General features: G+C 45.5%; 1 protein-coding gene across 1 annotated transcript in view; it reads left to right on the forward strand.

Annotated features, from left to right (window-relative positions):
• Window positions 1-15,234, forward strand: part of atp10a (ATPase phospholipid transporting 10A) — a 139,859-nt gene that overhangs the window by 20,128 nt on the left and 104,497 nt on the right. The window contains 1 exon segment of the mRNA XM_046299581.1: window positions 727-931. Coding sequence (XP_046155537.1) covers window positions 727-931 — 205 coding nt within the window.

The following is a 15,234-nucleotide window of genomic DNA, read 5'->3' on the forward strand; positions in this document are numbered from 1 at the left end:
GTATATAGCCTCCACACTGACTCTGTATCGGTACCCCCTGTATATAGCCTCCACATTGACTCTGTACCGTAATACCCTGTATATAGCCTCCACACTGACTCTGTATCGGTACCCCCTGTATATAGCCTCCACATTGACTCTGTACCGTAATACCCTGTATATAGCCTCCACATTGACTCTGTACCGTAATACCCTGTATATAGCCTCCACATTGACTCTGTACCGTAATACCCTGTATATAGCCTCCACATTGACTCTGTACCGTAATACCCTGTTATATAGCCTCCACATTGACTCTGTACCGTAATACCCTGTATAAAGCCTCCTTATTGACTCTGTACCGGTGCCCCCTGTATAAAGCCTCCTTATTGACTCTGTAACGGTATTTAGCCTCGTTATTGTTTTTCTTATTGTGTTACTTTTTATTATTACTTTGTTTTAGTCTACTTGGTAAATATTTTCTTCTTGAACTGCACTGACTGTTGGTTAAGGGCTTGTAAGTAAGCATTTCAAGGTAAAGTCGACACTTGTTGTTTTTGGCACATGTGACAAAGTTTGATTTGATTATTATGAAGAGTCGTTTTGGTCTCTCTCTCTTAAACATTGTTTAATTCTTAAATGTTGAAGTTTGTCTTATTTGTATCCAGAATTTCTCCACACATTGACCAGTTTTCAATTCATAATAACAGGCCATATGGATAACTGTCCCCTGTCTTCTTCCTCTAGGCCAGAGAACCAGTACATAGAGCGGTTCTGGAAGGAGGCGCGTGTTGGGGATTTCATTAGACTGCGCTGTAATGAGATCCTGCCTGCAGATGTTCTACTGCTCAGTTCCAGCGACCCGGACCGCCTGGTCCACATCGAGACAGCTACCCTGGATGGAGAGACCAACCTCAAACAGAGACGTGTTGTCTGCAGCTTCCTAGACCTGGTGAGACTATACATTTAACAACATCAGACGGGTGGTCCCCAGCTTCCTAGACCTGGTGAGACTATACATTTAACCTCAGACAGGTGGTCCCCAGCTTCCTAGACCTGGTGAGACTATACATTTAACAACATCAGACGGGTGGTCCCCAGCTTCCTAGACCTGGTGAGACTATACATTTAACAACATCAGACGGGTGGTCCCCAGCTTCCTAGACCTGGTGAGACTATACATTTAACAACATCAGACGGGTGGTCCCCAGCTTCCTAGACCTGGTGAGACATTTAACAACATACATTTAACAACATTTAACAACATCAGACGGGTGGTCCCCAGCTTCCTAGACCTGGTGAGACTATACATTTAACAACATCAGACGGGTGGTCCCCAGCTTCCTAGACCTGGTGAGACTATACATTTAACAACATCAGACGGGTGGTCCCCAGCTTCCTAGACCTGGTGAGACTATACATTTAACAACATCAGACGGGTGGTCCCCAGCTTCCTAGACCTGGTGAGACTATACATTTAACAATCAACCTCAGACGGGTGGTACCCAGCTTCCTAGAACTGCGGACCAGTCAAACTACGTTTCTAGTCAATCCTCACGTACCCTAAAATGTAAATGAACTATAATGTTTCATATGGAAAAAGTTTGTTCAATAAAAAAGTAAAATTAGCAAGTGTGCGTCCTCTTCATCACACGCCAGAGACTGATTTCCAACTGTGAGTACCAAAACTCAATTCAACTCAATTCTTCCTTGTTTTGGAAGAAATAAGCCTAAAACTTTGAACAGACTGTTGACATCTAGTGGAAGCCATAGGAATTGCAATCTGGGAGCTGGAATTGCATAGGACCCATAGCTTTCCATTGTAAGAGCATGGGACCCATAGCTTTCCATTGTAAGAGCATGGGACCCATAGCTTTCCATTGTAAGAGCATGGGACCCATAGCTTTCCATTGTAAGAGCATGGGACCCATAGCTTTCCATTGTAAGAGCCTGGGAGCTTTCCATGGGACCCATAGCTTTCCATTGTAAGAGCCTGGGACCCATAGCTTTCCATTGTAAGAGCCTGGGACCCATAGCTTTCCATTGTAAGAGCCTGGGACCCATAGCTTTCCATTGTAAGAGCATGGGACCCATAGCTTTCCATTGTAAGAGCATGGGACCCATAGCTTTCCATTGTAAGAGCCTGGGACCCATAGCTTTCCATTGTAAGAGGGATCTCGAAAAAAAAAAGAAAATTTGGTTGTTCTTTCTTTTGGATTCTCTTCTACCATATCAATTGTGTTTTAGTCTCGTACATTATTGTAACATTTCTACAAACTTCAGTGTTTTCTATCCAATGGTACCAATTATATCCTGGCTTCTGGGACTGAGTAACAGGAGGTTTACTTTGGGCCCGTCAGTCAGGCAGAAATTCTGAAAAAATGACCCGAGTCCTAACAAGTTTTAATGCAGACAGCTCCAACTTCTTAATCATCGCCTCAATGTTGTCCCGCACATTGGATATAGTTCTGCCGCCCTGGGGCGTTGGGCTAGTAACCGGAAGGTTGCAAGTTCAAATCCCCGTGCTGACAAGGTACAAATCTGTCATTCTCTCCCTGAACAGGCAGTTAACCCACTGTTCCTAGGCCGTCATTGAAAATAAGAATTTGTTCTTAACTGACTTGCCTGGTTAAATAAAGGTAAAAAAATAAACAAATAAATAAATAAAAATTCACTAAATGGGACAATATTTCAGCAAAATATCCTCAGTGTACAATTCTACAACCACATAAACTTAAAAAAAATATCCTCTCCTGTTGTCCTGGTATCCAGTGGTTTGCAGAAGAGGATGTCATCCTTAATTACCCCCCCGTAAACGCCCCTGTCTTATTAATGGTATCTGTTGCTTTTATACATGTCTTACTACTCGAAAGTCATCTTTATTCTGGGTCAAAAAACTCCTGGCTTATTTTTCAAATGGGCATGTTTTTGTTGATTTTTCTTAACTATTGAAAAAATATATTTTTTACTTTGTTTATTGAATTTACAACACCAGTATTTACAAAATAATTGCACTTGTAAGTTATTTGGTAGTAATATAAAACAACAATACAGCAAAACACAGTGAGACATAGAAAATAGAAGGGTTTTCAATACAGTTGTTAACAAGCACAGATAATACAGTCCTCAACATCCGAGGTGTCGTCTATACCGCAAGGATAGGCGCAGACAGATGGCCGCCTGGCTTCGCATTCTTAGGAAATTATGCAGTGTATATATTTTTTTAGGTATTTATTATTACACTGTTGTTACCCAAGGAACTCTTAAGTCGTATTACATACAGCTGGGAAGAACTATTGGATATATTTACATTACATTTAAGTCATTTAGCAGACGCTCTTATCCAGAGCGACTTACAAATTGGTGCATTCACCTTATGACATCCAGTGGGACAGTCACTTAACAATAGTGCATCTAAAACTTAGGGGGGGTGGGGTGAGAGGGATTACTTAACCTATCCTAGGTATTCCTTAAAGAGGTGGGGTTTCAGGTGTCTCCGGAAGGTGGTGATTGACTCCGCTGTCCTGGCGTCGTGAGGGAGTTTGTTCCACCATTGGGGGGCCAGGGCAGCGAACAGTTTTGACTGGGCTGAGCGGGAGCTGTACTTCCTCAGTGGTAGGGAGGCGAGCAGGCCAGAGGTGGATGAACGCAGTGCCCTTGTTTGGGTGTAGGGCCTGATCAGAGCCTGGAGGTACTGAGGTGCCGTTCCCCTCACAGCTCCGTAGGCAAGCACCATGGTCTTGTAGCGGATGCGAGCTTCAACTGGAAGCCAGTGGAGAGAACGGAGGAGCGGGGTGACGTGAGAGAACATGGGAAGGTTGAACACCAGACGGGCTGCGGCGTTCTGGATGAGTTGAAGGGGTTTAATGGCACAGGCAGGGAGCCCAGCCAACAGCGAGTTGCAGTAATCCAGACGGGAGATGACAAGTGCCTGGATTAGGACCTGCGCCGCTTCCTGTGTGAGGCAGGGTCGTACTCTGCGGATGTTGTAGAGCATGAACCTACAGGAACGGGCCACCGCCTTGATGTTAGTTGAGAACGACAGGGTGTTGTCCAGGATCACGCCAAGGTTCTTGGCGCTCTGGGAGGAGGACACAATGGAGTTGTCAACCGTGATGGCGAGATCATGGAACGGGCAGTCCTTCCCCGGGAGGAAGAGCAGCTCCGTCTTGCCGAGGTTCAGCTTGAGGTGGTGATCCGTCATCCACACTGATATGTCTGCCAGACATGCAGAGATGCGATTCGCCACCTGGTCATCAGAAGGGGGAAAGGAGAAGATTAATTGTGTGTCGTCTGCATAGCAATGATAAGAGAGACCATGTGAGGTTATGACAGAGCCAAGTGACTTGGTGTATAGTGAGAATAGGAGAGGGCCAAGAACAGAGCCCTGGGGGACACCAGTGGTGAGAGCGCGTGGTGAGGAGACAGATTCTCGCCACGCCACCTGGTAGGAGCGACCTGTCAGGTAGGACGCAATCCAAGCGTGGGCCGCGCCGGAGATGCCCAACTCGGAGAGGGTGGAGAGGAGGATCTGATGGTTCACAGTATCGAAGGCAGCCGATAGATCTAGAAGGATGAGAGCAGAGGAGAGAGAGTTAGCTTTAGCAGTGCGGAGCGCCTCCGTGATACAGAGAGGAGAGCAGTCTCAGTTGAATGACTAGTCTTGAAACCTGACTGATTTGGATCAAGAAGGTCATTCAGAGAGAGATAGCGGGAGAGCTGGCCAAGGACGGCACGTTCAAGAGTTTTGGAGAGAAAAGAAAGAAGGGATACTGGTCTGTAATTGTTGACATCGGAGGGATCGAGTGTAGGTTTTTTCAGAAGGGGTGCAACTCTCGCTCTCTTGAAGACGGAAGGGACGTAGCCAGCGGTCAGGGATGAGTTGATGAGCGAGGTGAGGTAAGGGAGAAGGTCTCCGGAAATGGTCTGGAGAAGAGAGGAGGGGATAGGGTCAAGCGGGCAGGTTGTTGGGCGGCCGGCCGTCACAAGACGCGAGATTTCATCTGGAGAGAGAGGGGAGAAAGAGGTCAGAGCACAGGGTAGGGCAGTGTGAGCAGAACCAGCGGTGTCGTTTGACTTAGCAAACGAGGATCGGATGTCGTCGACCTTCTTTTCAAAATGGTTGACGAAGTCATCTGCAGAGAGGGAGGAGGGGGGAGGGGGCGGAGGATTCAGGAGGGAGGAGAAGGTGCAAAGAGCTTCCTAGGGTTAGAGGCAGATGCTTGGAATTTAGCGTGGTAGAAAGTGGCTTTAGCAGCAGAGACAGAGGAGGAAAATATAGAGAGGAGGGAGTGAAAGGATGCCAGGTCCGCAGGGAGGCGAGTTTTCCTCCATTTCCGCTCGGCTGCCCGGAGCCCTGTTCTGTGAGCTCGCAATGAGTCATCGAGCCACGGAGCGGGAGGGGAGGACCGAGCCGGCCTGGAGGATAGGGGACATAGAGAGTCAAGGGATGCAGAGAGGGAGGAGAGGAGGGTTGAGGAGGCAGAATCAGGAGATAGGTGGGAGAAGGTTTGAGCGGAGGGAAGAGATGATAGGATGGAAGAGGAGAGAGTAGCGGGGGAGAGAGAGCGAAGGTTGGGACGGCGCGATACCATCCGAGTAGGGGCAGTGTGGGAGGTGTTGGATGAGAGCGAGAGGGAAAAGGATACAAGGCAGTGGTCGGAGACTTGGAGGGGAGTTGCAATGAGGTTAGTGGAAGAACAGCATCTAGTAAAGATGAGGTCGAGCGTATTGCCTGCCTTGTGAGTAGGGGGAAGGTGAGAGGGTGAGGTCAAAAGAGGAGAGGAGTGGAAAGAAGGAGGCAGAGAGGAAAGAGTCAAAGGTAGACGTGGGGAGGTTAAAGTCGCCCAGAACTGTGAGAGGTGAGCCGTCCTCAGGAAAGGAGCTTATCAAGGCATCAAGCTCATTGATGAACTCTCAGAGGGAACCTGGAGGGCGATAAATGATAAGGATGTTAAGCTTGAAAGGGCTAGTAACTGTGACAGCATGGAATTCAAAGGAGGCGATAGACAGATGGGTAAGGGGAGAAAGAGAGAATGACCACTTGGGAGAGATGAGGATCCCGGTGCCACCACCCCGCTGACCAGACGCTCTCGGGGTGTGCGAGAACACGTGGGCGGACGAAGAGAGAGCGACAGTAGGAGTAGCAGTGTTGTCTGTGGTGATCCATGTTTCCGTCAGTGCCAAGAAGTCGAGGGACTGGAGGGAGGCATAGGCTGAGATGAACTCTGCCTTGTTGACCGCAGATTGGCAGTTCCAGAGGCTACCGGAGACCTGGAACTCCACGTGGGTCGTGCGCGCTGGGACCACCAGAGTAGGGTGGCCGCGGCCACGCGGTGAGGAGCGTTTGTATGGTCTGTGCAGAGAGGAGAGAACAGGGATAAACAGACACATAGTTGACAGGCTACAGAAGAGGCTACGCTAATGCAAAGGAGATTGGAATGACAAGTGGACTACACGTCTCGAATGTTCAGAAAGTTAAGCTACGTAGCAAGAATCTTATTGACTAAAATGATTAAAATGATACAGTACTGCTGAAGTAGGCCAGCTGGCAGTGGGTGCGTTGTTGACACTACACTAATCAAGTCGTTCCGTTGAGTGTAATAGTTTCTGCAGTGTTGCTATTCGGGGCTAGCAGGCTAGCTAGCAGTGTTGTTTACGTTACGTTGCGTTAAAAGAACGACAATAGATGGCTAGCGAACCTAGAAAATCGCTCTAGACTACACAATTATCTTTGATACAAAGACGGCTATGTAGCTAGCTAAGTAGCTAGCTACGATCAAACAAATCAAACCGTTGTACTGTAATGAAATGAAGTGAAAATGTGATACTACCTGTGAATGCGACCGGGTAGTTGAGTTCTATACGTTGGCTAGCGTTGGCTAGAAGAGTCACCTACGTTAAGGGACAAATAGCTGGTTGGCTAAGCTATTATCTTGGATACGAGAGCAAAGACAGCTATGTAGCGTTGGCTAGCTAGCAGAGTCACCTACGTTAAGGACGACAAATAGCTGGCTAGCTAACCTCGGTAAATTAAGATAATCACTCTAAGACTACACACTCTAAACCTAAACAACACAATTATCTTGGATACGATGATACGAAGACAGCAAAGACAGCTATGTAGCTAGCTAACACTAAACTAAACTAACACTAAACTAAACTAAACTAACACTAAACTAATCAAGTCGTTCAGTTGAGTGTAATAGTTTCTCCAGTGCAGCTAATCAGTGGACGTTAGCTAGCTGGCTAGTGAAGACTACGTTAGGACGGCGAAATACGATAATTACGCAATTATCTTTGATACAAAGACGGCTATGTAGCTAGCTGAGAAGAAATTGCTAAGATAAGACAAATCAAACCGTTGTGATATAATGAAATATAATGAAAAAGTTATACTACCCGTTGGAGCGAAGTGCAGATGCGACCACTCGCTCCAACCGGAACCGGAAGATATAAGAGCAACGTCAACTTACCAACATATATAAGAGCAACGTCAACTTACCAACATTACGACCAGGAATACGACTTTCCCGAAGCGGATCCTCTGTTCGGACCACTACCCAGGACAATGGATCTGATCCCAGTAGGCAACCCAAAACAACGGCGCCGCAGAAGGGGCAGACAGAGCAGTCTTCTGGTCAGGTTCCGTAGACGGGCACATCGCCCACACATCGTATGCTCCCGAGTATACTACTCGCCAATGTCCAGTCTCTTGACAACAAGGTAGACGAAATCCAAGCAAGGGTTGTCATCCAGAGAGACATCAGAGATTGTAACATTCTCTGTTTCACAGAAATATGGCTCGGGATACGTTATCACAGTCGGTACAGCCACCTGGTTTCAATATGGCTCGGGATACGTTATCACAGTCGGTACAGCCACCTGGTTTCAACATGGCTCACTAGGGATACGTTATCAGAGTCGGTACAGCCACCTGGTTTCAACATGGCTCACTAGGGATACGTTATCACAGTCGGTACAGCCACCTGGTTTCAACATGGCTCGGGATACGTTATCACAGTCGGTACAGCCACCTGGTTTCAACATGGCTCGGGATACGTTATCACAGTCGGTACAGCCACCTGGTTTCAACATGGCTCGGGATACGTTGTCACAGTCGGTACAGCCACCTGGTTTCAACATGGCTCGGGATACGTTATCACAGTCGGTACAGCCACCTGGTTTCAATATGGCTCGGGATACGTTATCACAGTCGGTACAGCCACCTGGTTTCAACATGGCTCGGGATACGTCATCACAGTCGGTACAGCCACCTGGTTTCAACATGGCTCGGGATACGTTGTCACAGTCGGTACAGCCACCTGGTTTCAACATGGCTCGGGATACGTTATCACAGTCGGTACAGCCACCTGGTTTCAACATGGCTCGGGATACGTTATCACAGTCGGTACAGCCACCTGGTTTCAACATGGCTCGGGATACGTTGTCACAGTCGGTACAGCCACCTGGTTTCAACATGGCTCGGGATACGTTATCACAGTCGGTACAGCCACCTGGTTTCAATATGGCTCGGGATACGTTATCACAGTCGGTACAGCCACCTGGTTTCAACATGGCTCGGGATACGTCATCACAGTCGGTACAGCCACCTGGTTTCAACATGGCTCGGGATACGTCATCACAGTCGGTACAGCCACCTGGTTTCAACATGGCTCGGGATACGTTATCAGAGTCTGTACAGCCACCTGGTTTCAACATGGCTCGGGATACGTTATCAGAGTCGGTGCAGCCACCTGGTTTCAACATGGCTCACTAGGGATACGTTATCAGAGTCGGTGCAGCCACCTGGTTTCTTCACGCATCGCACCGACAGAAACAAACATCTCTCTGGTAAGAAGAGGGGTGTGTGCCTTATGTTTAACGAGCTGTGGTGTGATCATAACAACATACAGGAACTCAAGTCCTTTTGTTCACCTTGTGACGGCCCTGAATTTTTCTGAACCGTCTCAGTGCAGCTCCTTCCAATAGGGCGCTTTCCCTTTAATTCCCAATTAAATAGCCAGTATCAGCTGCGCAAAAGTGGGGTTGTGATGGAGATGTGACTGAGGATGTGTTCAACCCTCAGTTCCCGGAGCTTCTCTATTCCGTTTGTTTGTTGCCGTTAAACGTGTGTTTTGTAGCCTAAGAGAGTTTACCCAGGATGGGATCCACTCTTTGCGTCCGTGGACGACACCTCTCCGTTCTCCGTGGCTTTTCTCCGCTGGAGATCTGCTGGCGGATTGGATTGTCTGACTGACCGACTGACTACCACCTTTTTGTATACGGTATTTCATTTGTTTTGATGTGAGGTATACTGTGATGATTTATGTAGTTAGTTGTAGTTGAGGACTTAGTAAGAGTTGATACGCTTTAAAGTTCTGTGGTAAAATTATTGTTATATTGATGGTATGTTTAATTATGTGTTTATGCTACACGGAATGAACGTTGCGTGACAGAAGTCACTTGAGTTCCCTGAACTCTACCGGGCTGGACTCTTTTTAGGCCCGAGGTACAGGACATTTCTGGAGGAACCAGAACTCATTGTGTTATATTATTATATGTGTGTGTAATCATTGATGTTGTTAATACAACCCACGCAAAAGAGTATAGTTGTTTTTGAAGTTCTTTCCAATGTTTTAAGGGTTTATGAAAAGTTTATTTCCATCCTGACTTTTACATAAGTCCTTTGTATTGGTGTAGACTTGACGGACCAGATGGGACTCATTCCCACCCAAACTAAAAGGAGAAACCAATGTTTTTTCTGGTAGGCACAACCTACCTGGCACCCCTATAAATAATAACCTCAAGTCAAAACCGTTACAACCTGACCTAGAATTCCTCACAATCAAATACCGACGGCATTATCTACCAAGAGAATTATCTTAGATTATAATCAGTTGTGTACATCCCCCAAGCAGACACCTCGACGGCCCTGAAAGACCTTCATTGGACTCTATGTAAACTGGAAACCACATATCCTGAGGCTGCATTTATTGTAGCTGGGGATTTTAACAAGGCTAATCTGAAAACAAGATTTCATCATTTATCAGCATATCGAATGCGTGACCCGGGCTGGCAAAAGCCTGGATCACTGTTACTCTAACTTCCGCGACGCATACAAGGCCCTCCCTCGTTTCGACCAATCTGACCACGACTCCATTTTGTTGCACCCAGCCTATAGACAGAAACTAAAACAGGAAACGCCTGTGCTCAGGTCTGTTCAACCAATCTGAGCACCCCCCTATCCACATCGGTGGGTCAGTAGTAGAGAAGGTGGAAAGTTTTTCGACGTACACATTACGGACAAACTGAATTGGTCCACCCACACAGACAGCGTGGTGAAGAAGGCACAGTAGCACCTCTTCAACCTCAGGAGGCTGAAGAAATTTGGCTTGTCACCGAAAACACTCACAAACTTTTACAGGTGCACAATCGAGAGCATCCTGTCGGGCTGTATAGTAGTATAGTAGTATATGCCATTTAGCAGACGCTTTTATCCAAAGCGACTTACAGTCATGTGTGCATACATTCTACTTATGGGTGGTCCCGGGAATCGAACCCACTACCCTGGCGTTACAAGTGCCATGCTCTACCAACTGAGCTACAGAAGGACCACACTGCCTGGTACGGCAACTGCTCCGCCCACAACCGTAAGGCTCTCCAGAGGGTAGTGAGGTCTGCACAACGCATAACCGGGGGCAAACTACCTGCCCTCCAGGACACCTACACCACCCGATGTCACAGGAAGGCCATAAAGATCATCAAGGACAACAACCACCCGAGCCACTGCCTGTTCACCCTGCTACCACCCAGAAGGCGAGGTCAGTACAGGTGCATCAAAGCAGGAACCGAGAGACAGAAGCTGTTTTTCAATCTCAAGGCCATCAGACTGTTAAACAGCCATCACTAACATTGAGTGCCTGCTGTCAACATACTGACTCAAATCTCTAGCCACTTTAATAATTAAAAATTGGCTCTAATAAATGTATCACTTCAAACAATGTCACTTTATATAATGTTTACATAACCTACATTACTCATCTCATATGTATATACTGTACTCTATACCATCTACTGCATCTTGCCTATGCCATTCGGCCATCGCTCATCCATATATTTATATGTACATATTCTTATTCATCCCTTTACACTTGTGTGTATAAGGTAGTTGTTGGGAAATTGTTAGATTACTTGTAAGATTTTACTGAATGGTCGGAACTAGAAGCACAAGCATTTCACTACACTCGCATTAACATCTGCTAACCATGTGTATGTGACCAATAAAATTTGATTTGATTTATACACATACCAGGCCTCTTACATCACCAATATACACATATACTGTACATCACTCTGGAACTGCAGGGAAATGTAGCCGTTTAACATTAGAAATGAAGGGAACCCACATTGCATAGAATTTGTCTTCAGACCCGTTGAGTGTGTTGAATTTTTTCCAACTATGAAATTCAAAACAGATTTAATCCAAAGAGCATGAGAAGGGGGTATAGAGAATTCCCATCTAAGTAGTGTTAGCCTAGTGGTTAGAGTGTAGAGGCGGTAGGGTAGCCTAGTGGTTAGAGTGTAGAGGTGGTAGGGTAGCCTAGTGGTTAGAGTGTAGAGGGGGCAGGGTAGCCTAGTGGTTAGAGTGTAGAGGCGGTAGGGTAGCCTAGTGGTTAGAGTGTAGAGGCGGTAGGGTAGCCTAGTGGTTAGAGTGTAGAGGTGGTAGGGTAGCCTAGTGGTTAGAGTGTAGAGGTGGTAGGGTAGCCTAGTGGTTAAAAAATCAAATTAAATTTTATTTGTCACATACACATGGTTAGCAGATGTTAAATGCGAGTGTAGCGAAATGCTTGTGCTTCTAGTTCCGACAATGCAGTGATAACCAACAAGTAATCTAACTAACAATTCCAAAACTACTGTCTTATACACAGTGTAAGGGGATAAGGAATATGTACATAAGGATATATGAATGAGTGATGGTACAGAGCAGCATACAGTAGATGGTATCGAGTACAGTATATACATATGAGATGCGTATGTAAACAAAGTGGCATAGTTAAAGTGGCTAGTGATACATGTGTTACATAAGGATGCAGTCGATGATGTAGAGTACAGTATATTCATATGCATATGAGATGAATAATGTAGGGTAAGTAACATTATATAAGGTATCATTGTTTAAAGTGGCTAGTGATATATTAGTTAGAGTGTAGAGGTGGTAGGGTAGCCTAGTGGTTAGAGTGTAGAGGTGGTAGGGTAGCCTAGTGGTTAGAGTGTAGAGGTGGTAGGGTAGCCTAGTGGTTAGAGTGTAGAGGCGGTAGGGTAGCCTAGTGGTTAGAGCGTTGGACTAGTAACCGAAAGGTTGCAAGTTCGAATCCCCGAGCTGACAAGGTACAAATCTGTCGTTCTGGCCCTGAACAGGCAGTTAACCCACTGTTCCTAGACCAGTTAACCCACTGTTCCTATACCAGTTAACCCACTGTTCCTAGGCCAGTTAACCCACTGTTCTGAGACCAGTTAACCCACTGTTCCTAGACCAGTTAACCCACTGTTCCTAGGCCAGTTAACCCACTGTTCCTAGGCCAGTTAACCCACTGTTCCTAGACCAGTTAACCCACTGTTCCTAGACCAGTTAACCCACTGTTCCTAGACCAGTTAACCCACTGTTCCTAGACCGTCATTGAAAATAAGAATTTGTTCTTAACTGACTTGCCTGGTTAAATAAAGGTAAAAGAAAAAAAGAAAAATGAATCGTCTCGCAATCAAAGTGACAAAGGCAGTTGTTCATTTTGGTCAGTTGTATTGTGGGTAAGGAAACCCCAAATAGTGCAATGAAAGGGTCTGGCTCAGTCTGTGTGCCGCTTAATTCTGAGAGTGTGTTAAAGATGTCTTTCCAGAAACCAACAAGAGAAGAGAAACACCAAAACATGTGTATGTGATTAGTAGGATTACATTGTACACAATTAGGGTTCACATCCTTGTAAATTTAGCATTGAATGAGACCGTGTCAAGCGCGTATATAGAAGAGCTCTATACCCTTTTGAGTGCCCCTTCCCATAGTTCATCAGATATTTCTTCGCCCAGTTCCTCCTCCCATGAGGATTTAATATTGTTTAATGAGATCAAATTTGACTATAGATTATTGACAATGTGCCTTTCAGAGTAGAAAGTGGGATAAGAAACGCGTCAAACTGTTTCACCAGGAAGGGAATCCTGGATCTATGCTGTGGACGTAATTCAGGACTTGTAAGAACCTGTTCTTATAGCCTTTAGCCGTACCCTCATCCTACTCCTCCTCTGGTGATGTAGAGGTGAATCCGGCCCTGCAGTGCCTAGCTCCACTCCCATTCCCCAGGCGCTCTCATTTATTGACTTCTGTAACCGTAAAATCCTTGGTTTCATGCATATTAACATTAGAAGCCTACTCCCTAAGTTTGTTTTATTCACTGCCTTAGCACACTTTTCCAACCCGGATGTCTTAACCATGTCTGAATCCTGGTTTAGGAAGACCACCAAAAACCCTGAAATGTCCATCCCTATAACATTTTCCGACAAGATAGAACTGCCATAGGGTGCGGAGTTAGCCTGCAGAGTTCTGTCTTACTATCCAGGTCTGTGCCCAAACAACTTGAGCTTGTACTTTTTATTATCTATCTGTGCCCAAACTACTGTGTATAATCTAGCTTGTATCATATGCTTTTATTATCTATCCTGTTGACTCATCACACGCTGTATCTATCCTGCTACTGTTGTATTATCTATCCTGTTGACTCATCACATGCTGTTGCTACTGTGTATCTATCCTGTTGACTCATCACATACTGTGTATTTATCCTGTTGCTACATGCTGTGTTATCTATCCTGTTGACTCATCACATGCTGTTGCTACTGTGTATCTATCCTGTTGACTCATCACATACGCTGTTGCTACTGTGTATTATCTATCCTGTTGACTCATCACACGCTGCTGCTACTGTGTATTATCTATCCTGTTGACTCATCACATGCTGCTGCTACTGTTTATCTATCCTGTTGACTCATCACATACGCTGTTGCTACTGTGTATTATCTATCCTGTTGACTCATCACATACGCTGTTGCTGTGTATTATCTATCCTGTTGACTCATCACATATGCCACTGTGTATTATCTATCCTGTTGACTCATCACATATGCTACTGTGTATTATCTATCCTGTTGACTCATCACACGCTGCTGCTACTGTGTATTATCTATCCTGTTGACTCATCACATACTCTGCTGCTACTGTGTATCTATCCTGTTGACTCATCACATGCTGTTGCTACTGTGTATCTATCCTGTTGACTCATCACATGCTGCTGCTACTGTGTATCTATCCTGTTGACTCATCACATACTCTGTTGCTACTGTGTATCTATCCTGTTGACTCTATCCTGTTGACTCATCACATGCTGCTGTGTATTGGTCCTTCTGTAGCTCAGTTGGTAGAGCATGGCGCTTGTAACGCCAGGGTAGTGGGTTCGATTCCCGGGACCACCCATACGTAGAATGTATGCACACATGACTGTAAGTCGCTTTGGATAAAAGCGTCTGCTAAATGGCATATATATTATTATTATTATTATTATTATCTATCCTGTTGCTTAATCACTTGATTCCTAGTTACAGTATATGTACATATCTACCTCATAACCCTTCACATCGATTCGGTACCGTGTATATCACCATGTTATTACCTGGTACTCCCAGTATATAGCCATGTTATTACCTGGTACTACCCGTATATAGCCATGTTATTACCTGGTACTCTGGGTATATAGCCATGTTATTACCTGGTACTCTGGGTATATAACCATGTTATTACCTGGTACTTCCTGTATATAGCCATGTTATTACCTGGTACTCCCTGTATATAGCCATGTTATTACCTGGTACTCTGGGTATATAGCCATGTTATTACCTGGTACTCCCTGTATATAGCCATGTTATTACCTGGTACTCCCTGTATATAGCCATGTTATTACCTGGTCCTCCCTGTATATAGCCATGTTATTACCTGGTCCTCCCTGTATATAGCCATGTTATTACCTGGTACTCCCTGTATATAGCAATGTTATTACCTGGTACTTCCTGTATATAACCATGTTATTACATGGTACTTCCTGTATATAGCCATGTTATTAACTGGTCCTCCCTGTATATAGCAATTTTATTACCTGGTACTTCCTGTATATAGCCATGTTATTACCTGGTACTCCCTGTATATAGCCATGT

The sequence above is a fragment of the Oncorhynchus gorbuscha genome, linkage group LG02 (genome assembly GCF_021184085.1).
Source record: "Oncorhynchus gorbuscha isolate QuinsamMale2020 ecotype Even-year linkage group LG02, OgorEven_v1.0, whole genome shotgun sequence".
NCBI classification, from domain to species: Eukaryota; Metazoa; Chordata; class Actinopteri; order Salmoniformes; family Salmonidae; genus Oncorhynchus; species Oncorhynchus gorbuscha.